Raw genomic sequence first — 24967 nt, 5'->3', positions numbered from 1 at the left:
TGTGGTACTATGAAATCCATCTGAGCAGTATTGACTTAGTCTATGGTTTATAAAGCTGAAGTGATTTTAGTCCTTAGGAAAGGAAAATAGAAGCTTTTCTTGGCTACTTTAACAATATTATTTCCGTTCTATATTCCTATTATAGTAAAAACACTTGTGTCATAGTTCATATTACTATAAAATTTGTTTTTTTGTGTATGTGCAGTCACAAAAAAGACCTAGCAATGATTTAATTACTGTATTTTGGAAGTCTGAAAGCAAAATATGTGGGAGCTGATGTATGATGATACTTAGTGCCTAGGGAGTAAGGTAAAGGAGGAGTTAAATACCATTATTTTTGGACAAATGAGAAATATAAACTAGTTGAGAAATTGAACTTTCATGCTTCTACATTAAGGTGACATAACTAATGCCTTGCTGTTCTGTTTTAGAACCAGTATGTAAGGAAAATATCTCTTTCTGTACATATAGTAATTTCCATAAGTTATTTTTATAAAGTAATTCAAGAATAAAGTTAAATTTGAACATACTTCAAAAGGGTAATGAATGATCTGGTTTACTAAGTAGACAGATATTCTCTTTCTGATGACTATATTGAATTGTGCATTGGTTCTGATATATTCTGGTAGATTAAGAATTTCCAGCCTTACGCTTTCTATTCCTGCATTGCCAGCATTTTTATTCAGCATACATGCTCAGTAAATGTTTTCAAGTTTTATACAAAGTAGTAGTTGATAGTAATGCATTGTTTACTGCTTTTTTAAAATTTCTTTAATTTTATATTGTAACGCAGTATTCAGTGAATACTTAAAGAGATTAAATCTTGTAGTGATTATTTATATTTATGTAAGCTCTTCCAAAATTCAAATTTAGTTATTTGCAAAATATGATGTATTCATGGTTGCCTTTAGATATTGACTTATATTTTATGTTGATATTAAATAACAAAATATATGAATTATTTTTGTTTTTGAAGGTCCTGATGAAGTTGTAGGGCCAGAAGGAATGGAAAAATTTTGTGAAGACATTGGTGTTGAACCTGAAAATGTATGTTTTATTTCTAAGTAGAATGGAATATAAATGGGCTTTATCATATTCATAAGTTTGTAAAAATTGAAACACTTTAATGTTGTATGAAGACTTTTTTCATATTTAATATTATAAATTTGCAGTATGGTAGTTTTAAATAGTTTAAGTTGGGCAAGAGTTTCTTGCTACAAATGTCTCTGGTAATACAATAAAAAAGATCTACCTTCATAAACTACCTTTTGAAAAATTAGCACATTTCAATTTCTTTATCGTTAATAACTTCAGAGGTTGTACTCTTTAGTAGTTGAAGGATGGAAATAGTTGTATAAAAATGCTCTCCATGATAAATATAGACATGATTATCTCTATGCTGACTTTTCCCCTATCCTTTATGTTCTGTTCTTTCCAGATTATTATGTTAGTTTTAGCGTGGAAATTGGAGGCTGAAAGCATGGGATTTTTTACCAAGGAAGAATGGTTAAAGGGAATGACTTCATTACAGTAAGAAATTTTTTTAAAAAACAAATTTGATGGCCTTTTGAAGATCTTAATTGATATTTTGTGCTTCATAATTTCCAGGAATAAGGTTTCACCTTAAAATAATTAAATGGGTTTAATCTATAACAATTAGTTTACTGATTGACAAAATTATGTGGTCTTGGCAAATGAATAGTTGCCCCATTTTTCATATTCTATAAGAATGAACCTCAGTGTAGCCCTATTAAAATTCATTGATTCTCTTGGTGAGTGAATTAGAAGTCCCTGACCAGAGCTATTTATTCCCTGGTCGTTTGAGTAACAAAGACTTTCCTGCCCTGAATGGAAGTTTGTTAGTTGGACAGTAGCTCGGGACCTTCCTCTCTCACCTCTAATCTATTTGAATATTTAGCTACAAGATACTTTTATGATTTCTTTTTTTGCCAAATGTATCTCATAAAGAACAAAAGTAGAAATGTTGTATGGCTCCCATGCATTCCTTAGGCATTTTATAGTTGCATATATTCAGTTTAGGATACTGCCTTTGAACATTTTCATAAGTTATAGAACTGCTTCTAAAGTAATTTGATTGTGGCTTTTCAGAGTAAAGTATGTTTACTTTCAGAATCAGTGAGTAATTATGTAACGTAATATTATGTCATGTTCTGAATGTTCATGCAGGGTATTACCAGTTATCAACATTTTAAAATAGAGGAAATAATCTCTAAGATTATAAGCCAAAACTGGGATTTAATTAGCCATGTGGTTTCTTGTGATTATGCTTTTACTTCTTGTTTGCTTGTCCTTATGTACATATTTTTAAAGTATATTTGTTTATGGTACTTAAATTTTATTTTTTAATTTTCAATGTCTAATGCTTAGTAATTCTCTTTGTAAATGAACAATTACATGTACATACTTTATTTTTTGAGTCTAAACTTTGCTCATATGACCCAAATCATAATTTTTAGAATTTAATATGAAATCAACCATTCTGCTTCCATTATTTATAAAAAAAAAATCAGACTCAGAGAGGTTATGAAAATATTTGGCAGAGTTCCATAGTTGAGGAATTAGGATCTAGAATTTTAATTTTCTGATTATAAGTATTCATTATTCATATTCTTTTGTATATGAATTAATATTCTTTATAAATAAAGAACCATCGTTAACTTTTTAAATCATACTATTTATAACCAGTGCTGAATTTCATCATACATCTAGTTGTCATAAAATACAACTTAAATACTTTGATTCTGAAATTCTTTGAGCTATTTTATAATAGTTGTAGCGTGGCTTAAGTGTAAGATATTTTACTTGGCATTTTAAGTGCTTTTTCATTCTACTTTTTGTGTATTGTTAGAAGTATTCTTGCTAACAAATGGTTGCATATTTATAAACCAAAAGTTTCTTATTAATGTTTTTGTGCAAATTGATAAATTATAAAGAGCTTATATAACAAAAATATGTAAACACAGAACATTTCTAACATTCTTGAATAATTAATATATAGTTTTGAGTACAAGAACAGAAATTGAGTTGTTCATGGGATGGTTTTTATTAACACAGCTTTCCTGCAGGAACTTCACTATACAAAGTAAAATCAATTATTCAGTACTCAAATTTGCACCAGAGTTTCTCTTTCTTGCATTTGTTGTCCTTTGTCCATCTTCCAATAACAATATTCCGTGAAACGTCAAAGCTACTCAAATAAACAAGCACTTTTGACTGAGAAAATTGTTGTTTTTTTCTATGCTCTTAATTGCTGTAAGAAGTACAAAGTATCTTCCCTCAGTTGACTGAGGTTTGTTATTACCTGAATCTTCTTGTGGAGACCTTTCTAAGAATAAGGTAGTTTAAAATTTAAACTAAGAGAAACAAAAGAATTGGTATGTCTTTCTTTTAAAATCTAGTACATTCGGTTTTATAAATACAGTCATAAATTATAAAACTTCACAGTCTTAATTTCCCTTCTATATTTTCTTATTTTTCGAGTTTAACTTGGCATCTGATGATCTGTAAATCATCTTAATATAGTTACCTGTTTCAATTAATTAATTTTAACATGCAGAAAACTTTCGTAGAACTATACTAAAGAATAGAAGTGATTTAGTAGTTATACTACTGTCAAGGATAGGGGGCAGTAATAATCGTGATTAATTAAAGTCTGTATGATGTAATGCTTTACACTTTCCAGAGTACTTTACATTCAGGGCTATCTATACAGGCTTTCTATAATGTAATTAGCTCTAATGTGTTAAAGAGTTTGTGGGTATGAATTCATATGTAATTAGATTGGCCATTTGATTAGCTTCTGGAACATGAAATTCCTGTATCCTCTATAGATATTTTGCTGCAAGTAGTTTTTATCTTTGTTTAGTAGTCATATTTCCCTGAAAAGTATATATAATTTTATAATTATATGAAATACCTATAACAATACAGGGTACTGTGCCACTTACTGATGACACAATGAGGCATTAAGACACAGCTTTCACCTCTTAGTTATGTTATGGTAGATCAGAGAAGACATTACAGTATTGTAATAATCTATGTAGAACATGGCAATTGCTGGAGGAGAAATATAAATTGTATATATATATAAATTATATATAAAAATTAATTTTAGCTAAGTACATATGGAAATCTTTATAGGTGTAGCATTTAAATCAGATATTTTTGAGCACAGAAATCATGAAAGATTTTTGGTTATATTATTAATGTTTAAAGGTCATAGGCTCTTCTGAGAATCTTAGATAAATTGTGGATCTTGTCCCCCATTAAAATGCACATATACTACTTGCTGCACACAAAATTTTGCATTGTTATCAGTGGTTATGGATCTTTCTCTTCGTGTAGCTATCTCTTATCTTTTCTGAAAGTTTGGTGTTGAAGCAAGGGTTTATTAGAAAACTGTGAGCATACACCCTTGAAAGGAACCGTACTTGAACATGATAATGAAAGAGGCGAGAGGCTAGCATCTGATAGCAGTCATGGTGACTAAACTGCCTTCCAGTTTATTACAAATTGTACATCTTGTGGTGTCCTTATGGAGTCCTGGACTTTGGAGGTTAAAATGGTCTGGCTTGACTTTCTTTAAGGGGAGAATGGGAAACAGGCCACATGTCCTTTTTTTTGTTTGTTTGTTTTGATGGGGTAGAAGAGCGTAGTAGATGGGATGCTATAGAGTATGTGGTATGGATTGTCATTGATTTAGCATTTGAGGCCCAACTACTAAACACTATTAGCTTCCTTCCCCTCTGCTTTCTCTAGGGTCATCTCATCAATTTTAAAATGACCTTTATCCGCATTTCCAGATACTATTATATGTAGACTGTATTGCTTTGCTTGATCAACCTGATTTAGAGGAATTGCTAAATCCAAAACTTTGTAATTAAATTATTTACATTACATATTAGTGTGTCATAGCACACTTTGGGATTTACTGATTAAGAAGAGAATCTCACTTAGATCTAATACATAAGGAAGCCTTTCCATTTTGAGTGAAGCAGAAATTTGAAAGCCTCCCTTGGTAATCAGATGTTTAACAATACCAGGAAATTAATTTCCAAGTCCTGATGTTGAAATTTAAAACCATTTCTTCCCCTTTTAACCGCAGCGATCTTGGAGAGTGTTCCCTAAAATCTGTGAGATTTTATTTGGTTGTCATTCAAAAACTCTCTTGCTTTCTGTGGTACTCTTTAAATATGATTTCTTTTTAGTTTAGAGGAAATACTCTTATAGATTTTCCAAGTAATTGGGTACTGTTATTAATTTTCCTGAGTTTATTTTGGAACGTAAAATCTGTGTTGGTGTCAGTGACTGGGTATGTTCACTGTTTTCACTAAATTCATTCAGTCTTTTGATGTGTTTTTAATTGATTTTCCAATCAGGGCATTTTTGTTTCAAAGATTTATTTATTTATTTGAAAGGCAGAGTGACAGAGGGAGAGAGGGGAGAGAAAAAGAGGGTGAGAGAGATCTTCTGTCTGCTGGTTCACTCCTTAAATGGCCACAGTGGCCAAAGCTGGGTCAGCCTGGACAAAGGGAGGAGCCCAGAACTCCATCTGGGTCTCATACATGGGTGGCAGAAACCCAAGCAAATAGGCTATCATGCACTGCTTTCCCAGGCACATTAGCAAGAAACTGAAAAAGAATCAGAGCATCTGGGACTTGAACTGGCACTCTGAGAGGGAATGCTAATGTTAGGCAGTGGCTTAACCTGCTATGACACAACATCAGCCCCTCATTCTGTCTTCATGATATTGATAATAAATATAGAAGCTCCTACTTTTTTTTTCGACTTTTCTCTAAGAGGAAACCATAATTGCCAGTTGGATTATTTCTCTGCTCAGATTGTGTAGACTATTAGGAATGGTGTGATAACAGTTTGGACAGAGGTGATACAGGTGATTTTTAATCTGTTTGCTTCAAAAGGAGTGTATCAAGCAAAGAACTGTGCTAATAATTAGCTTTTGACACATGTATTCTTATTTAATCTTTTTGGTTGTTCTTTGAATTTGTTATTATTGTTGCTGTCTTTTTTAAAAATGAGGAAACAGGCTGCACACAATAAAGGAAATTGCTTAAAGCTCCATGGCTTTAAATGGAGAAGTTGAAATTGTGACTAAAGTTTGTTTGACTTGAAACTTTGTTCTTTGCTTCACTTTCTCTGTCTTAAGCTTGTTGAGGTCACATAAGTAAAATTATTGCTATTTGTATCCATGGAATGGAAAATATTTGGAAAGTATTGTGATTTTCTTGGATTCTGATCTCCTTAGTGACTTCTAAGTCACTGTGCTTTATGACTTTGTTTGATTTATAGTTTCCCATTAACCTTCCTCCACATAGGAGTTTTGTTACATTTATAATAAATGAATATATCACCTACTTAGTGGTACTTTTATTTAGCAAATATTTTTTGGAGTGTTTTCTATGTGCCAGGCACTGTGTCATTTTATGACAGTGATTTTGAAACTCTGGTGATAAGCAGATATGTAAGTTGGAATGTCAGGAGGCATCCTTTATCTTTTTTACCCTTTTGAATTTCAAGTCTTAAAATTTTGCATGAGATTTTGTGTGAAAATGTGACTCACTTTACTTGGGAAAAAAAATGAAAAGCATTACTTTAGGAAGCTGCAAATATGTAAGATGAAGAAGAGTCCCCCATTAAGATAAGTTATGGTGGGGAAGAATGCACATGTAATTAAATACTTGAAAAGTAGTACCCTCTGAAAAAAATTTTTTTACAGATTTATTCATTTATTTGAAAGTCAGAGTTATACAGAGAGAAGGAGAGGCAGAGAGAGAGACAGAGAGAGAGGTCTTCCATCTGCTGGTTCACTCCCTAATTGGCCGCAATGACCGGAGCTGTGCTGATCCGAAGCCAGGAGCCGGGAGCTTCTTCCAGGTCTCCCATGTGGGTGCAGGGACCCAAGGACTTGGGCCATCCTCCACTGCTTTCCCAGGCCATAGCAGAGAGCTGGATCAGAAGTAGAGCAGCCAGGACTTGAACCGGTGTCCACTGCAGGCAGCATCTTTATCTGCTATGCCACAGCGCCGCCCCATCCCTCTGAAAATTTTTTACCCCTACTTTTCTAAAAACTTTGGAGAGACAGGTAGACAGAGTTCTGTCTACTGGTTCCACTCCCCAAGTGCCTAGAGCAGCCAAGCCAAAACCAGGGCAAGGCTAGGGAAAGGGAACTTTATGTAGGCCTCCCTTTGGAGTGGCAGTGACCCAACTACTGCAATGATCACCTATTGCCTCCCAGGGTGCATATTAGTAAGAAGCTGAGTGGAGCTAGAGTGGAGCCGGGGCTTGAACCTAAGCACTCTGATATGGGATGTACGTGTGCCAGCTGGCAATTCAGGCTAGGCCAGACACCTGCCTCTAAACATTCTCAAATTTTGAGTCTGGAAATACTGAAAACATCGTTTCTACGTTTTCAGACAGCATTATAGTAGCATGTGATTTGAGAATTTGTTTATTTTTCATATCCCCATGGAGAAATTAACTGCATTTTCAACTTATATTAAAGTTTAATTTTAATGTAAAAATTTTTGTAATATTGGAAGCCACCTTCTGATCTAGTAAACAATGAATCTAACAAGTAATAAGAATACTTTTGTCTTCTTTGTGCATGAAGCATACTTTGCACTCAGAAGAAAATAGACCTCTGCCAAGTTAGATAGTTAGCTTACCCTATTTTGTTGACCCATTTTAGCAGTATAGCAGGCAAAATGTACAAACAAACTCCTTATCTTATAAAACACTAAAAATTGGCTGGTGCCACGACTCACTTGGCTAATCCTCTGCCTGCAGCGCCAGCACCCCAGGTTCTAGTCCCAGTTGCTCCTCTTCCAGTCCAGCTCTCTGCTGTGGACCGGAAAGGCAGTGGAGGATGGCCCAAGTGCTTGGGCCCTGCACCCTCATGGGAGACCAGGAGGAAGCACCTGGTTCCTGGCTTCCGATTGGCACAGCACACTGACCGTAGTGGCCATTTGGGGGGTGAACCAACGGAAGGAAGACCTTTCTCTCTGTTTCTCTCTCTTTCTTTCTCACTAACTCTGCCTGTCCCCCCCCCCCCCCAAAAAAAAACCACTAAAATATTGGGGAAAATGTAAAAACTTTTTTTAAAAAGCATAACCTGAACTTGCCTAAAATTTAATAAAAATCAACGGAGGCCAGAAACGATGATTTCATAGGGATCTGTGGAACTGGCGTTTACCCTGAGGACACCTACTAACCTTTAGCCACTTGAGAACAGGGGACAAATTCAAGACCTGAGTAGGGTGAAATCAAGTAAGAAACTCTCTTATGAAGGTATTAATTGCAACACCTACACAAGAAATGGAGAGTTGATTGTCTGGGCTGGTTCTACATACAACTGGAGGTCAGGGACTTCAACCCCAGAAAATTCCTATTCCTAAAGTTCTTTATCGTGCAAATTGGGGGCTAGAATTCACTACTTGTATGACTCAAAGCAAACATGTATTTTAAAATTTTCCCAGGTAGGTAGGACTCCTCCTAATTTTGAAGTGCCAGCAATTCTTTTGTAGAGGGATGCGTTTTAAACAGAAACTTAAAGTTGTGCAGAAAAAGGTTACATGATTTTCAGTATAGTCAAAAATCCCTAAACATATACTATAGGAAAATCAGTCTTAAGCAGAATTCAGAATCAGAGCTTGAAGATTAGTTTTTTGAATTACCGCACTTTGAATATAAAGTAACTATATACTTAAAGGAAAGAGGGAGGTGGTACCAGATAATGAGATTTCAAATCATTAAATGACTAAAAGTAAAAAATACAGTAAATTTTTTACTAAAAGTAAAAAATACAGTAGATTAAAAACTTAGTGGAGGAGATAGAAAGGAGATAGATATAGTTGAATTAGAATTCAGTGACCTATGTATTTCCTCTGAGAAATTAGTTTCCTCGAGGCAGAAGGACAGTGGTAAAGGGATTAACAGAAATGAAGGATTTTTTTTTTACTTTTGATTTTTTTATGTAAATAGGTGTTGAATGTGTGGTTTGCAAATATTTTCTCATTCTGTAATTTCCCTTTTCGTTCTCTTAATAAGATCTTTCAAAAATTTTTTTTTTTTTTTTTTGCTGATCAAATTTTTAGTTTTGTTGAAGTCATGTTTATCTGTTTCTTCCTGTCATGGATTGTGATTTTTGCTGTTAAATATAAAAATTCTTTCCCAGCTCTATATTCCGAGAATATTCTCTTGTATTATTTTCTAGAAGGGTTGTAAATCTGTAAAAGGTATGAACCTTCGATTTGGTTTACGTTTTTGCCTGTAGATGTCCACTTGTTCCAGTTCCATTGTTGGAAAAAAAAAATCTCTTCACTGAATTGCTTTTGCACCTTTGTCAGAAAACAGTTGGGTCTGTTTCTGGGTTCTCTCTGTATTCCGTTGATGTGTCTTTCCTGCCACTAGCAGTCCGTATTACTATAGCTATATAATATATAATAAATCCTAAAATCAGATAGATCGAAGCATCTTTTTTAAAGAATTGTTTTAGCTATTATAGTTCCTTTTTTAATAGAAAGTTTAAAGTAATCTAAATATATAAGAAATAAAAAAAAGAATAACTATCTTAGCTTGTAATTTATTTTTCAGAGTTTTTAATTTTTGGATTCAGTGCCTTTAATAGTTAGAGTGTTTTTCAAATTATCTATATTTTATGTGTGGTATGGTAGTTTGTGCTTTTTTAGGAATTGGCCCATTTTATCTAAGTTGTCAAATTTATATGAGTAAAATAATTCATAGTATATTCCCACCTTTTTTGTTATTTTGGGCTTATAATAGCTCTTGTTTGATTCCTGATAAAGATAATTTTTTCTGAGCCGGCGCCGTGGCTCAATAGGCTAATCCTCCACCTTGCGGCGCCGGCACACCGGGTTCTAGTCCCGGTCAGGGCGCCGGATTCTGTCCCGGTTGCCCCTCTTCCAGGCCAGCTCTCTGCTATGGCCAGGGAGTGCAGTGGAGGATGGCCCAGGTGCTTGGGCCCTGCACCCCATGGGAGACCAGGAAAAGCACCTGGATCCTGGCTCCTGCCATCGGATCAGCACGGTGCGCCAGCTGCAGCGGCGGCCATTGGAGGGTGAACCAACGGCAAAGGAAGACCTTTCTCTCTCTGTCTCTCTCTCTCACTGTCCACTCTGCCTATCAAAAAAAAAAAAAAAAAGATAATTTTTTCTTCTCCTCTATCTATTCTTTTATCAGCCTTTCTTGAAATTGGTCAATTTTATTGATCTTTTCAAATAACCAGATCTTCATTTTTCTTTTAATTTTTCTGGTTTTCATTTCATTGATTTCTACCCTTTATTACTTGTTTTCTCCTACCTGTTTTACATTGATTTTGCTCTTTTTCTTTTTTAAATACTTATTTTATTTATTTGAAAGAGTTACAGAGAGAGGTCTTCCATCCACTGTTGCCCCAAATGGCTACAGTGTCCGGAGCTGAGCTGATCCAAAGCCAGGAGCCAAACTTCTTCCAGGTCTCCCATGTGGGTGCAGGAACCCAAGGACTTGGGCCATTCTCTGTTTCTGTGCCAGGCGCATTAGCAGGGAGCTGGATCAGATGTGGGGTAGCTGGGACTCAAACTGGCAACCATATGGGACGCCGGTCTTTTGGGCTGGGGCTTTAACCCACTGTTCCACAGCACCAGTCCCTATTCTTTTTCTAAAATCTAAGCTATGAACTTAGATTGAGACTTTCTTAAAAGTTTCCATCTAGTACTATAAATTGCAATATTGGCACTATTTTATATGTATCTAACATTTTGATATGTTGCCTTTTCACTCAGTTTAATGTATTTTTTAGTTTTCATTGCAATTTACTTTTACCTAGGACTGACTTGTTGAAGTTTGTTTTATGACTCAAGAGATAACTTAGTTTCTTTTATGTTCTGTGAATAGTCGAAAAGTGTGCACTGTTTTGTAATTGAGTGGAATGTTCAGTTAATGTCAACGAGATCCTGTTGATTGGTAGTGTTCTAATTTATATTTGTTGATGTTCTTGTTTTCTATTGATTGCTACGTGAGCAGTTGAAATTTCTAGCTGTAATTGTAGATTTAGTTATTTCTCCTTTCAGTTCTGTCAATTTTTGCTTCATGTATTTTGCAGCTCTGGTGTATTATGTATTGGATTGCTTAGAATTGCTATCTTGGTAGATTGACTCTTATTGCTGTTATGTTCTCTGTTACAATTATCTTTGTTCTGAAGTCTGCATTAGCTGATCTAAATATAGCTACTTTTTCTTTTAATTAAAGTATCTATGATAGGTCATTTCCAGTCTTTTATGTTCAACCTACCTATATTGTTATATTTGAATTTAGATTTTATTAGACATTATGCATTTTGGCCATGTTTCTTCAAAATAGAACTGATCAATCTGTGTGTTCTAAATGTTGTATATAATACCACTCACATTTCATGTAATTGATATGTGAGAGCTTACATCTACTCTGTATTTTATAGTTCAGAAATTTTCATTTGGTTCTTTTTTTATCTTATGTTTCTTTCCTTAGACTTTTTCTTTCTTTGCCGAGACTTTCTGTTTTCATTTGTTGTATTGTATTCCCCGTTGCTTGTTGAAGTGTGTGTGTGTGTGTGTGGCTTTAAAATGTTTGTCAGACAATTCTAAACATTTCTGTCATTTTGGTGTTTGTCTTTTTTTTGCATTCTGTTTGAGATCTTAGTTCTTGGTATGGCAAGTTATTTCTTTTATTAAAATTATATATTTTGGATATTATGTTACAAAGCTCTGGATCTTTTTAAACCTTCTTTCTGTTTTGGCTAGCTTCCTCTAATGCCACTGTGAAAGAAATGTGGGCAGCTGCCTCATTATCACCAGGTGCAGATAGAAATTAAAGTTCTCTGCTGCAGTTGACATCTGTTGTTGTTTGTTACTGCTGGGCAAGGATGAGAGTTGCAGTCCTCCCTGGGCCTCCATTTTCTCCCTCCCTCCCTCCCTTCCTTTCTTCCTCCCTTCTCTCTTCTTTTTTTAAGATTGATTTATTTATTTGAAAAGCAGTTACAGAGAGGCAGAGAGAGAGAGAGAGGTCTTTCATCTGTTGGTTCACTCTCCAAATGGCCGCAATGACCAGAGCTGGGCCAATCTGAAGCCAGGAACCTGGAGTTTCTTTCAGGTCTCCCATGCGGGTGCAGGGGCCCAAGGACTTGGACCATCTTCTACTGCTTTCCCAGGGCACAGCAGAGAGCTGGATCAGAAGTGGAGCAGCAGGGCCTGGAACTGGAGCTCATGTAGGATGCCAGCACTCTAGGTAGTGCTGTACCACAGTGCTGGTCCTTAAGCCTTTTTTTTTTAATAGATTGTACTTTTTCACATTTAAAAAAATAATTTTAGAGATTTATTTATTTGGAAGAGTTACAGAGAATCAGAGAGAGAAAGAGAAAGAAAGATCTTCCATCCGCTGGTTCACTCTCCAAATGACTGCTATAGCTAGAGCTGAGCTGAGCTGAGCTGATCTGATCTGAAGCCAGAAGCCAGGAGCTTCTTCCAAGTCTCCCTCAAGGGTGCAGGAGTCCAAACACTTTGACCATCTTCTACTGCTTTCTCAGGCCATAGCAGAGAGCTGAATCAGAAGTGGAATAGCTGGGACTTGAACTGGTGCCAATATGGGATGCCAGCAGTGCAGGCAGCTTTACCTGCTATGCCACAGTGTTGGCCTTGGGCTGCTTCTTTTTTTTTATTTGACAGGGAGAGTTAGACAGTGCTTCTTCCAAGTCTCCCTCAAGGGTGCAGGAGTCCAAACACTTTGACCATCTTCTACTGCTTTCTCAGGCCATAGCAGAGAGCTGGATCAGAAGTGGAATAGCTGGGACTTGAACTGGTGCTAATATGGGATGCCAGCAGTGCAGGCAGCTTTACCTGCTATGCCACAGTGTTGGCCTTGGGCTGCTTCTTTTTTTTATTTAACAGGGAGAGTTAGACAGTGAGAGAGAGAGACAGAAAGGTCTTCCTTCCGTTGGTTCACCCCCTCAAATGGCCACCACGGCGGTGCACTGCGCCGATGTGAAGCCAGGAGCCAGGAGCTTCCTCCTGGTCTCCCATGTGGGTGGAGGGCCCAAGCACTTGGGCCATCCTCCACTGCCTTCTCGGGCCACAGCAGAGAGCTGGACTGGAAGAGGAGCAACCGGGACTAGAACCCGGCGCCCATATGGGATGCCGGCGCCGCAAGCTGAGGATTAACGATGTGAGCCATGGTGCTGGCCTTGGGCCTCCTTTAATACCTCCTTTTCTGAAAGATCTAGAACCCCATATGACCTCCACTGACAGTATTGAGGTGGTGGCCTTGGTACTACTGTATGATAGTGAAAGCCTAGTATGTCTCCTTTGTACAACCCTGGGCTGAGAGGATTGGCTGTTAGTTACCACCTGGTGGGAGTAGGAGTTTGTGTTCTCTGTGTGGTTTCCACCACTACTGCAGGAGCTGAGAGAGGGGCCCTATATTCTGGTTAGGGTATGCATTTTAGGTCCCCTTTGATCTCTGCCAGCACTTAATGGATTTGGAGCCCGGTTTTTTCAGTGTTGTTTACCTGAAGTAGTTTCTGCTTTACAGAAGACTGGCTGCTTCTTTCCTGGTCTTCAGCTAGGAAAAAGAGCAGCCCTTTATTGGGCCTTTTAGCGTTTCTGCTTTGCTGGCTTCGTCAGCTCCAAATTTGGTATGATTGAGGCAAAAATAAACCCAGGGATCTCACCAGCATGTTTCAGTCCTCTGCCTTTCAGAGTCTTAGTTTCTTCTATGGGTAATGTCCAGGGATTCATGGGGCCCAGTGGAGGGAGTACATTCATTTACTCCATCTTGCTGAGAGTGGAAGTTATTTGTCTATCAAAAAGCTTTTTTAGCTTTCCGGGAGTGGTGAGCGAGTTTCAGGTCTGCGGACACCTTTGCTGGAGCAGGAACTGTCAGATCCCTTGTTCTGTTCCCTTTTGTGTGGTAACCAATAAGGGCCATTCATACCGCAAAAAAAAAAAAAAAAAAAAACTTTTTTCAACCTTCTGCTGCTCCCATTCCACTGCTCTTTTCTTTCCTTGTTCTACTTCAGAACCAAACTCTTTAAAGGTATTCTTCTATGCCTATTTTCTCTAGTTCCTTTCTTCTCATTTTCTTAAACCTATTCCAGCAAGATTTTTATTCCTCTTACTTCTCTGAAACAAGATTGTTGTCAAAGTAGCATTTACAAGTTTATGATCAAAGCAATTGTACTTAGAGCCTATGGTTACAGTTAAAATTACACTGAGAGGGAAATCCTGTAGTCTTAAATGCTATATTAAATGAATTCTGATCAAAATAATGCAAAGGCAAAAATAAATAATGTAATTTAGAAAATGTTGTAGGGGCCGACATTGTGGTACAGCAGGCTAAGCTACCACTGATGACACTGGCATCCTGTATCAGAATACGAGTTTGAGTCTTAACTGCTTTATTTCCAATCAAGCTCCCTAATAATATTTCTGGGACAGTAGCAGCAGATGGCTTAAATTCTTGGGCCCCTGTCAGCCATGTGGGAGACCAAGTGGAGTTTCTGGCTCCTGACTGCAGCCTGGTCTAGACCTGACTATTGTAGGCATTTGGGGAGTGCATCAATGGATGCAAGATCCATCTCCCTCTCTCTCTCTGTTCTTCTATCTCTGCCTTTCAAATACATACATAAATCTTTTTGGAAAAAGCAAAGTGTTAACAAATTATCTTAAGGAACATATTTAAATCAAATTTTATTCAGAATAATCCAGTTATCAGAAAAGTTTAAGTGACAAAAACATTTAAAAAGAAATAGCAAATCCAAATGGTTCTGTAACTGTTAAAAATGTTGATTTAGTATTTAAAAATCTTCCTTTCCTATTCTTCTTTGGTAGAACAGCCCAGATAGTTTTCCATCTGAGTGTAGATAGACACTAATTCTAAAATTGCATAAATTTTTTTTTCAGAAAACAGAAGAAAGGGTGGTAATTATAGTTAAATTTTCTGAGACTTATACTGTAAAAGTATTGTCAAATCCAGCAAGGGAAGTGTGTGAAGAAAAATCACAGAAGCATAGCCAAAAAAAAAAAAAAAATCTAGCAATGTATAAAACATTGTAATACAGTAAAAGTTGACTTATTTTAGAAATTCAATATTTAGAGGCTGGCACAGTGGGTTAAAACCCTGGCCTGAAGTGCCGGCATCCCATATGGGTGCCAGTTCGAGTCCTGGCTGCTCCACCTCCGATCCAGCTCTCTGCTATGGCCTGAGAAAGCAGTAGAAGATAGCTCAAGCCTTGGGCCCCTCTACCCACATGGGAGACCTGGAAGAAGCTCCTGGCTCATGGCTTTGGATCGGTGCAGCTCTGGCTGTTGCAGCCATCTTGGGAGTGAACCAGCAGATGGAAGACCTCTCTCTCTGTCTCTACCTCTTTGTAACTCTTTCAAATAAATAAAAATAAATTGTAAAAAAAAAAAAAAAAAGAAATACAATATTTAATTTACATTGGAATTGTATCCAGTGAGTTACGCCTTAATCATTGATTTAAGATAATAAACATTTTAGTTACATCTAAGAATTCAGGCATTTGCAGTGCTTCATGAATAGTAAAATTCAGTTTTGAGGGGAATATGCTGGGTCACAGTAGATGCCTTACTAATTTGACTAAGGGAAGTCAGATTCTAAAGTGGCAAACTGTGAGGTCTTGGTGAGTAATTTCTCAGAATAAATGGAAGCAACAACAATTCATGATTTTTTTGTTTTGTTTTAAGATTTATTTGTTTATTTGAAACTCAGAGTTACAAAGAGAGGGAGAGAGAGAGAGGTCTTCCATTCTCTGTTTTACTCCCCAGATAGCTACAACAGCCAAGGCTGGGCTGGGCTGAAGCCAGGAGTCAGGAGCTTCTTCCGGGTCTCCCACATGGGTGCAGAGACCCAAGCACTTGGGTCATTCTCCACTGCTTTCCCAAGCCTACAGCAGGGAGTGGGACTTGAACTGGTGCCATTTGGGATGCTAGTGTTGCTTGCAGGCAGCAGCCTTACCTGCTAAGCCAAAATGCCAGCCCCAGCAATAGCAGTTTAAATAATGGAAATGTGCTGTAGCATAGCTGTGGCATTTGGAAATGATAAGTGAAATATAGCTAGATATGTAAGGGAAGTGGCAGGAGATGAGACTGGAGATTTGTGCCAAGATATGATAACCTTTTTCTGCCTTGCTTTTTGCTCTAAATAGTGGAATTTATCAACTCAGGGAGAGTTAGAAAGTCAAAATTTTTGGGCATCGCATCTGTTTAGTTGTTTGAGGTCTTGTCTTTACAAATAACATAATTTGTCAGTGTGCTTTATTTTACAAGAGTATCTTATGTCAAGTTAGATGCTTCTACTGATTGTCCTTGACTTTTTATTTACTAAAAATGGGGGAAACTAGATTTATGACTGGACCATTAAATAATTTCCCTGTATCCTAAACATATAAACCTCAACCTAAACATTTAAAAGCTCATCTTTTTCACCAACCTATTGCCTGAGAACTCACTTGAGAGATACATGACAGAGTTCTGATTAATTTTTTGCTATGCAATATGTTGTTTAACTTTACATATGATAACAGCATATTTGAATACATCTCTTTTTAAGAGATAATTGTGATTTTATCAGAATTTTTTTATGGGGCAGGCATTTGGTATACGGGTTAAAACACCTGCATCTCATGTAGAGTGGCTGAATTAGAGTCTTGGCTCCACTTCCAATTTCAATTTCCTGCTAAGGCACAGCCTGAGAGGCAGCAGATGGATGGCTCAAGTAGGACACTTGTATTATGTTCCCAACTCCAGCTCCCAGTGTCAGCCTGACTGGACTTGGCTTTTGCAGGCATTTTGGAGTGAGCCAGCAGATGGGAGCTCTCTGTCTCTCTGCTTCTCAAATAAATAAGTAAATAAATAAATCAATATTTTTTTAAAATTGATTTTTTTTCTTAAGCCTCACTGGAGTAACCTTTCATTGATTGCCAGATTTTCTGTTTTTTTTTTTTTTATTCACATGTTCCTTTTTTTCTATAATATTGGTATATAGATAGCAACAAGTTTATTCTAAATTTGTGGAATCAGGATTTTTAGATCAAAATTAACTGCATAAATATATTCATTTTTTGGTTGATATGTTTCTTCTAACCTCCTAAAGACATTGTTACTGAATTTTCTTGATTGTATACTTTGATTTTGCATTTAAGGTGTGACTGCACAGAAAAGTTACAGAACAAATTTGACTTTTTGCGCTCACAGTTGAATGATATTTCATCATTTAAGAATATCTACAGATATGCCTTTGATTTTGCAAGGGTAGGTACAATGTCCATGTTTGGTTGACTTTTTTTCTTTTTAATTAGTTTTTAACAGATTCAATATAATTTGTAGGTACAGTTGTACAAATTACATAATGATAGGAATATTTTTCTGCTTTAATTTTAGGATAAAGATCAGAGAAGCCTTGATATTGATACTGCTAAATCTATGTTAGCTCTTCTGCTTGGAAGGACATGGCCACTGTTTTCAGTATTCTATCAGTACCTGGAGGTATGTATGAACTTTGTTTTTTAGTTTGAAAATATAATCTTAAAACTTATTCTGATAAAAATATACTTTTAACTTAGGAGCAAATAGATTTTTAATGCTGTGCTTTTAAAAATTTTAAGTGAGGAAACAATTAAAATGTGTGTATTTCTACGAGTTTTTGACATGAATTCATGTCCATTAATATGTTTTGTGCTTGAGATTTTTTTCATTTTACTTCCTACTCCTTGCAAAAAGAAACTTCCAAGTGTTTTTCATGAAAAATTAGTTTCTGCTTTGGGGCAAGAGAGAATTGATTGCTAGCACACAAATCCCAAGCTTCTAAATCTGTTTTTTTAATCTGTTTCATGAAGTCAGTTGTATGTGCTGAAATGCACATATGATAACCATAGATAATAACTGTCTTTTCTACTTAAACTCAGTTGAAACTATACAGTAAACCAAATGTTCCATGTCCACAAATAAGAGAATGGCTATAAGGATACTTCAAAGAGTTCATAGAGAATGATTTAAAAGATGCTTATTTTGATGAAGAAACATTTTTTATTAGCACTAATAATAATTGTACATGTTTATGGGTTACAGGTATACATTGTGTAATTATCAAAACAAAAAGTCATCAGTATTTCCCCTTCTTTGACATTTCTTTATGATTGCAGCTTTGAAGCTTCTTTCTTTTGTTTGTTCATATGCTAGGTTATTGTGAACTGTATACTTTATATACTAGGTTATTGTCAACTGTAGTCTTCCCCCATTCTGCTTTATAACACTAGTCTTTCCATCAAACTCTGATTTGGTACCTGATATCCAGACTCCTAATATTCCCACTCTGAACTCCTCTCAGCCTATAGCAATGGCCATCTTGTGTTCAAATTGACTTTTTGATTTGTTATTTTTAGCTTTCAGATATGAAGGAGAACATATGGTATTTGTCTTTGTGTCTGGCTTCTTTCATTTAACATGGTGTCCTCCAGTTCCATCCTTTTTGCTTCCAGTGACAAGATTTCATTTTTTTTTTTATGGCCAAATAGTATTCTATTGTATATAAATACCACATTTTCATGCGTACATGGGTTCCTCAAAAAGTTTGTGGAGGTCATTGCTATGGCTTAGTGGCTAAAACCACTGCCTGCAGCTCCAGCATTCCATAAGGTTGCCAGTTCGAGTCCCGGCTACTTCACTTCCAATCTCGCTCTCTGTTAATGTGCCTAGGAAAGTAGCAGAGGATGGCCCAGGTGCTTGGGCCACTTCGCCCTCATGGGAAACCCAGAAGACACTCTTGCTCCTGGGTTCAGATTGGCCCTTGACTGTTGTGGCCATTTGGGGAGTTAACCAGCAGATGGAAGATATCTCTTTCTCTTTCTCTTTCTCTCTCTCAATCTTGCTCTCTCTCTGTAATTCGGCTTTTCCAATAAGTAACTATTTTTTAAAAATTGCAGAATTACATAAACATGTACAATTATTATTAGTGCTAATAAAAAAACTTTTTTCTTCACCAAAATAAGTATCTTTTAATATCATTCTCTATAACAAATAAATTTTCTTTGGTGCAAAAAATTTGAAATCCATGTATGGCTTTTTTATATGTAATTTGCACCAAAGGAAATTTCTTTTAATTACATTTTACACAGACTCTTAAAGTGCCCCTGTAGTATGTGCAAATTGTACTGATTGCTGAAAAAAAAATGTACTGAATCTATGAAGTAGATAATAAGGGTTATCATAGAACTTGTTAGTGAGTTTAAGAAGATGCTGTCATTTTTTTCCGATTGTTTTGTCTAATTGTATATCTCTATTTGTGACTTTTAAGATTTATTTTATTTATTTGAAAGGCAGAGTGACAGAGAGAAAAACAGAGAAAAAGATTTTTCATTTGCTGGTACACTCCCCAAATGGCTGCATTGACGGGACTGTAGCAGGCTGAAGCCAGGAGCCTGGAACTGCATCTGGGTCTTCCATGTGGGAGGTGGCAGGGGCTCGTATACTTAAGCCATCCTCTGCTTTCCCAGGTGCATTATCACAGTGTTGGATCAGAAGCAGGGCAGCTGAAACTCTTAACATTCCGATTTGGGGTGCTGGCACTGCAGGCATTAGCTGAACCTGCTGCACTAAAAGCTGAACCGTGTTTCTGTGCCTTTTTTGCTGTTAGGGTTTTTGGTATGGTTTTCACCATTTCTTGAATGAAAATGTTTTTTGCTTTGAAAATAATTCCTCATAAAGATCATTGTTTATCATACGAAGTTCCACAGAGTGGTTTTGTTTAAAGTCTGTAAGAAAACTGATGAATTGGTCTTGTGAATGAGTTTTGTACATAATTAATCTGAAACCCAATAAAGTAGATATTTTTGATGAATGGTATCTACTTTGTTAGTAGTTTTCAGCAAAAACAGTAGATACAAAATACCTCTATGAGGATGAAATTTTTCATACTTGTTATACGCAGGCTGGCTGTTTGGCATACATCATCATTTTTGAAACTCTGTAGCACCATTTTGAATTAGTTCTGATTTTAAGTAATTTTCCTAAGGTCACTGAACTAATTGGTCTGTGTGGGATTTAAAGCCAAGCCTTCCACTATCCTCCAAGTTATCAACTTCAAAATGGAGGTAAATCTCATGCAAATAAAATGATTTACTGAGTACCAAAACAAAATAACTTAACATAGGACACATTCTATATCTTTTTAAAAAAGATTTTATTTATTTATATGAAAGGTAATTACAGAGAAAGGGAGAGACAGAGAGAAAGGTCTTCCATCCATTGATTTACTCAATTCCTCAACAGCTGGAGCTGGGCCAGTCCGAAGCCAGGAGCTTCTTCCAGGTCTGCCACGTAGGTGCAGGAGACTAAGCACTTGGACAATCTTCTTCTGCTTTTCTGCCATAGCAGAGAGCTAGATTGGAAGAGGAGCAGCTGGGACTTGAACTGGCACCTGTACATTATGCCAACGCAGCAGAGGCTTAGCCTACTATGCCACAGAGTTGGACCCTATGTTCTATATCTTGATCTCAAATTTCTGGTTACACAGTTATATGTGTAAAAATTTATTGACTTTTTTCACTATTAATAAAATAGATGATGATCTATAAATGTTCTTGAAGATTCTCTAGAAACACAATTGAAAGAAGAATTAGAAAAGGATCAGTAATGAGGCTGGCGCCACTGCTCACTAGGCTAATCCTCCACCTGTGGCGCTGGCACTGGGGTTCTAGTCCTGGTTGGGGCTCCGGATTCTGTCCCGGTTGCTCCTCTTCAAGTCCAGCTCTCTGCTGTGGCCCGGGAAGGCAGTGGAGGATGGCCCAAGTGCTTGGGCCCTGCACCCCATGGGAGACCAGGAGGAAGCACCTGGCTCCTGGCTTCAGATCGGTGCAGTGTGCCGGCCATAGCAGCCATTTGAGGGGTGAACCAACAGAAAAGGAAGACCTTTCTCTCTGTCTCTCTCTCTCACTGTCTAACTCTGCCTATCAAAAAAAAAAAAAAAATATATATATATATATATATATATCAATAATGAGAAAAGTTAGCTAAATTTTAATTAGGTCAAGCCTTAATAAATAATGTTTCTTCCATGGTTCATTTATTTATATTATTTTCTGCAGCAATCGAAGTATCGTGTTATGAACAAAGATCAGTGGTACAATGTATTAGAATTCAGCAGAACAGTCCATGCCGACCTTAGTAACTACGATGAAGATGGTGCTTGTAAGTATGATGTATTCTTCTCAGAATAAAATTCCCCAAAATATTTCATGAGAGCATGCATTAATGTAGCATTGGCATAACGGTTTTAAAAACCATACCAGTAACTTCTTATTTAATCATGTGGGAATATGAGGAAGTAGGCAACTTAAAACTGGACAATAAAGTCTACACTAATAAATATTTTTGATTCTTCAGTAGTGAAGCATTGTAGCTAATTTAAATTATAATTCCACGTATCAAAGCTAAAATTCAGCTTTGCTCCTGCCTCTCATTGAATTTTCCTGTGGAGGAAAAAGTACATGATTTTGAAACAGTTTTGATCTTGAAGAAATGGAAGGGCTGGTGCTATGGCACAGTGGGTTAAAGCTGCTTCCTGCAGTGCCAGCATCCCATATGGGCACTGGTTCGAGTCCCAGCTGCTTCACTTCTGATCCAGCTTTCTGCTGGGAAAGCAGTAGAAGATAGCCCGAGTCCTTGGGCCCTTGCACCCATGTGGGAGACCCAGAAGAAGCTTTTAGCTCCTGGCTTTGGATCAGCACAGCTCCGGCCATTGCAGCCATCTGGGGAGTGAACCAGTGGATGGAAGACCTCTCTCTCTCTCTCTCTCTGCCTCTGCCTCTCTGTAACTGTGCCTTTCAAATAAATCTTTTTTTTAAAAAAAAAAAAAAAAAAAGAAACAAATCAATTAACTACAAAAGAGAAAGCTTGAAAGTTAATGTAAAATACCCATTAACAATATGGCAAAGTATATTAAAATAACTTCCCACTTAAAATTCTGAGTTAATTAGTAGTGAATTATTTACAATGTTTTGATCCTTAAAGTTAAAATATTTGCCCATACTCTTTACTGGAAAAGGCTGAGGTGTCATAAGACAGTATTTGAAAATAACGGTAAATTAATTAGAGGAGTCACGTTAATTCTCTGGGACTACATGTTTTAGTTCCCACCACCTTTTTTTTTAATTTGAGCTGGGCCGATCCAAGGCCAGGAGCCAGGAGCTTCTTCCAGATCTCCCACATGGATATAAGGACCCAAGTACTTGGGCATCTTTCACTGCTTTCCCAAACTATTAGCGGAGAACTGGATCGGAAGAGGAGCAGCCAGGGCATGAACTGGTGCCCATATGGATGCCATCGCCACAGGTGGAGGCTTAGCCTAAAGTGCCATAGTACTGGTCCCTATTTACATATTTTTAACCAACTGCAGATTTTGTATAAAAATACAACTTCTCAATTTATTTGAAGAGTCAGAAAATCTGGCAAAATTGTACCTGTATTCCTTAATAGAAGTCAAAGGCAGGAGGCAGTTAGTGGCTTGGATTGAACTTGCTTTCTCATTTGATAATCTACCTCCTATGCCAACATTTAAGCTGTGTGCTTTTTTTTTTTTCTTTTTTAGCAAGAAGCTGTTTTTCATTGCCATTTATTATTGTGCTTGGTTTGTTTTTCTTACATTAGAGAAACAAATCTATCAGAAACGAGAAAAAGAGACCACCAGAGGGCTTTATGTTTTAAGAAAAACAGAGCAAGCATATTTTTTGTGGCAGTGTTTTTTTCCTATTTAAAAACAATTAACTCAGTCCATTTAAATTGCTTCCTGGTTTCAATAGGTAAATGAATTTGGACATTTATATTATAAAAATATCTTATTTAGAATAATACTTATTCATCAGGTGTTCATTAGGCACTGATTTGTGGTCAGGTTTTTTTTTTTTTTTTTTTTAAGATTTATTATTTATTTGAAAGGCAGAGTTGGAGAGGCAAAGGCAGAGAGAGAGAGAGGTCTCCATCCACTGGTTCACTCCCCAAATGGCCCCAGTGACCAGAGGTGGGCTGATCTGAGGCTGGGAACCAGAGCTTCTTCCAGGTCTCCCATGTGGGTGCAGGGGTCCAAGGACTTGGGCCATTTTCTACTGCTTTCCCAGGCCATAGCAGAGAGCTGGATCAGAAATGGAGTAGCCTGGATTTGAACTGGGGCCCAAATGGGATGCCAGCACTGCAAGCAGCAGCTTTACCCGCTGCACCACAGCACCATCCTCATTGTGTTCAGCTTTGTACTAGGTTCTATTTATTTATTTATTTATTTTTGAAGATTTGTTTATTTATTTGAAAGGGAGTTTCAGAGAGGCAGAGAGAGGGGGAGGGAGGGAGATCTTCCATCCGTTGGTTCATTCCCCAAATGGCTGCAATGGCCAGAGCTATGCCGATCTGAAGCCAGAAGCTAAGAGCTTCTTCTGGGTCTCCCTTAAGGTTGCAGGGGCCCAAGGACTTGGGCCATCTTCCACTTCTTTCCCAGGCTATAGCGGAGAGCTGGATCAGAAGTGGAGCAGCTGGGACTTGAACCAACGCCCCTATGGGATGCCTGCACTGCAGGTGGCGAATTTACCCACTATGCCACAGCACCGGCCCTTTTACTAGGTGCTGTTACTGGATTAAAATAACTCTCTAGTATGGACAGTCCTCCTCAACAAACTTACACACTTCTTGTACTGGGGTAACAGAAATAGCATCGTAAATACTTTTCAGATCATTTAATGATTAAGTGACACTGTGGTCACTTAGAAAAATATATAGGTGAATATTGACTGAATTATTGGAAAATTCATGTAACACATGTAACACACCTTTAATGGCAAAAAAGAAAAAGCCAAGAAAGCACCGTTAATTATTGGAGCAGCTGGAAGCAGATCTGAAGGAAGGGATCAGGTCTGTCATCACAGTTTGTGGGGATTGAATTCTGACAGAACTTGTTTTTTTATTTCCAGGGCCCGTTCTTCTTGATGAATTTGTTGAGTGGCAAAAAGTCCGTCAAACATCATAGCAAGAACTATTGTGAAGAAAATGCAAACCTTTTGATTCCCACGTGTATACAAGCTAATGATGTGGGGGAAAAAATCCAAAGGGTGCATTTTTATTCATATGAAAGACTTCTCATAGCCCTTTTTTTTTTTTCCTTTTTTTCAAAGGACGTTTTCTTGTTACATGTGATGGGCATTGAGCCACGCTTCTGAGACTGAATATGGAAGTTTTTGTTTCAAGTTATGTTTTTAACATTTATTTCAGAACAATAAAGATTCAGATTTGTGACAAAGGCCTTAAAGTGAAGATGTCCCTTGAGTGTCAGAGTGGTATTTATTTTTGTAAATTTGAATTGTTGAATTTTTGAGGTTCTAACCAAACATGAATTTGTGAAATTTTAAAGATTTTAAGCAATCTTAATACTTGGCAATGTTGTCTTTTAATGGTATGGCTCATTATAGTCATCTCTGCAGAGTTAGGAAGAGTAGATTACTGGCCTTGACTTCTGAGACAATGATTTTCCGATGCAGCTATTAAAAATGCTCCTACTTTCAGCTCTGGGTTTCTGTAAAAGCCACCAGGGTGTTATGCATATATCTTATCTGAAGAGTTTAGGATTAGAAAGTTATTTTGTTTTCTATCCATTAAATAGTATTTTAGATAAGTATAAATGAGCATTGCATGTATAATCTTAATGTAAATTTTCAGTTTTTTCTGTCATTTAAAAATTTCCATTTATATTTGAAAGAGCAAGGTTGATACATTAATGGTCTCAAAATCAGACATCCTTGTGAGAGAGTCAGGATTAATATTTGAAGTTTCATTGTTATTAGCAACATATTTATGATAATTTTAACTCTCATTTTATGATATAGAGAGTTTCTTTGAGAATG

The 24967-nt window shown here is 36.8% G+C and overlaps 1 protein-coding gene across 5 annotated transcripts in view; it reads left to right on the top strand.

Moving 5' to 3' along the window:
* The window catches only part of DCUN1D5 (defective in cullin neddylation 1 domain containing 5), a 30733-nt gene extending 6364 nt beyond the window's left edge, over positions 1-24369 (top strand). For 2 of the 5 annotated variants that reach the window (XM_051820275.3, XM_002708545.6), the window contains 6 exons: positions 977-1047; positions 1439-1530; positions 17234-17342; positions 17472-17576; positions 21173-21275; positions 24041-24369. In XM_051820275.3, the coding sequence (XP_051676235.1) occupies positions 1006-1047; positions 1439-1530; positions 17234-17342; positions 17472-17576; positions 21173-21275; positions 24041-24096 (507 nt within the window). In that variant the 5' untranslated portion in view covers positions 977-1005 and the 3' untranslated portion in view covers positions 24097-24369. The remainder of the gene's footprint in view (positions 1-976; positions 1048-1438; positions 1531-17233; positions 17343-17471; positions 17577-21172; positions 21276-24040) is intronic. The other 3 variants (XM_051820291.3, XM_070077487.2, XM_089312243.1) reach the window with 2 other exon arrangements.
* The last annotated feature ends 598 nt before the right edge of the window (positions 24370-24967 follow it).

Source organism: Oryctolagus cuniculus, chromosome 1, assembly GCF_051225735.1.
Source record: "Oryctolagus cuniculus isolate XC-2025 breed Fujian yellow rabbit chromosome 1, ASM5122573v1, whole genome shotgun sequence".
In the NCBI taxonomy this organism is placed as follows: Eukaryota; Metazoa; Chordata; class Mammalia; order Lagomorpha; family Leporidae; genus Oryctolagus; species Oryctolagus cuniculus.
Note: the sequence above shows the minus strand (reverse complement) of the source record. Positions and strands in the feature narration are given on the sequence as shown.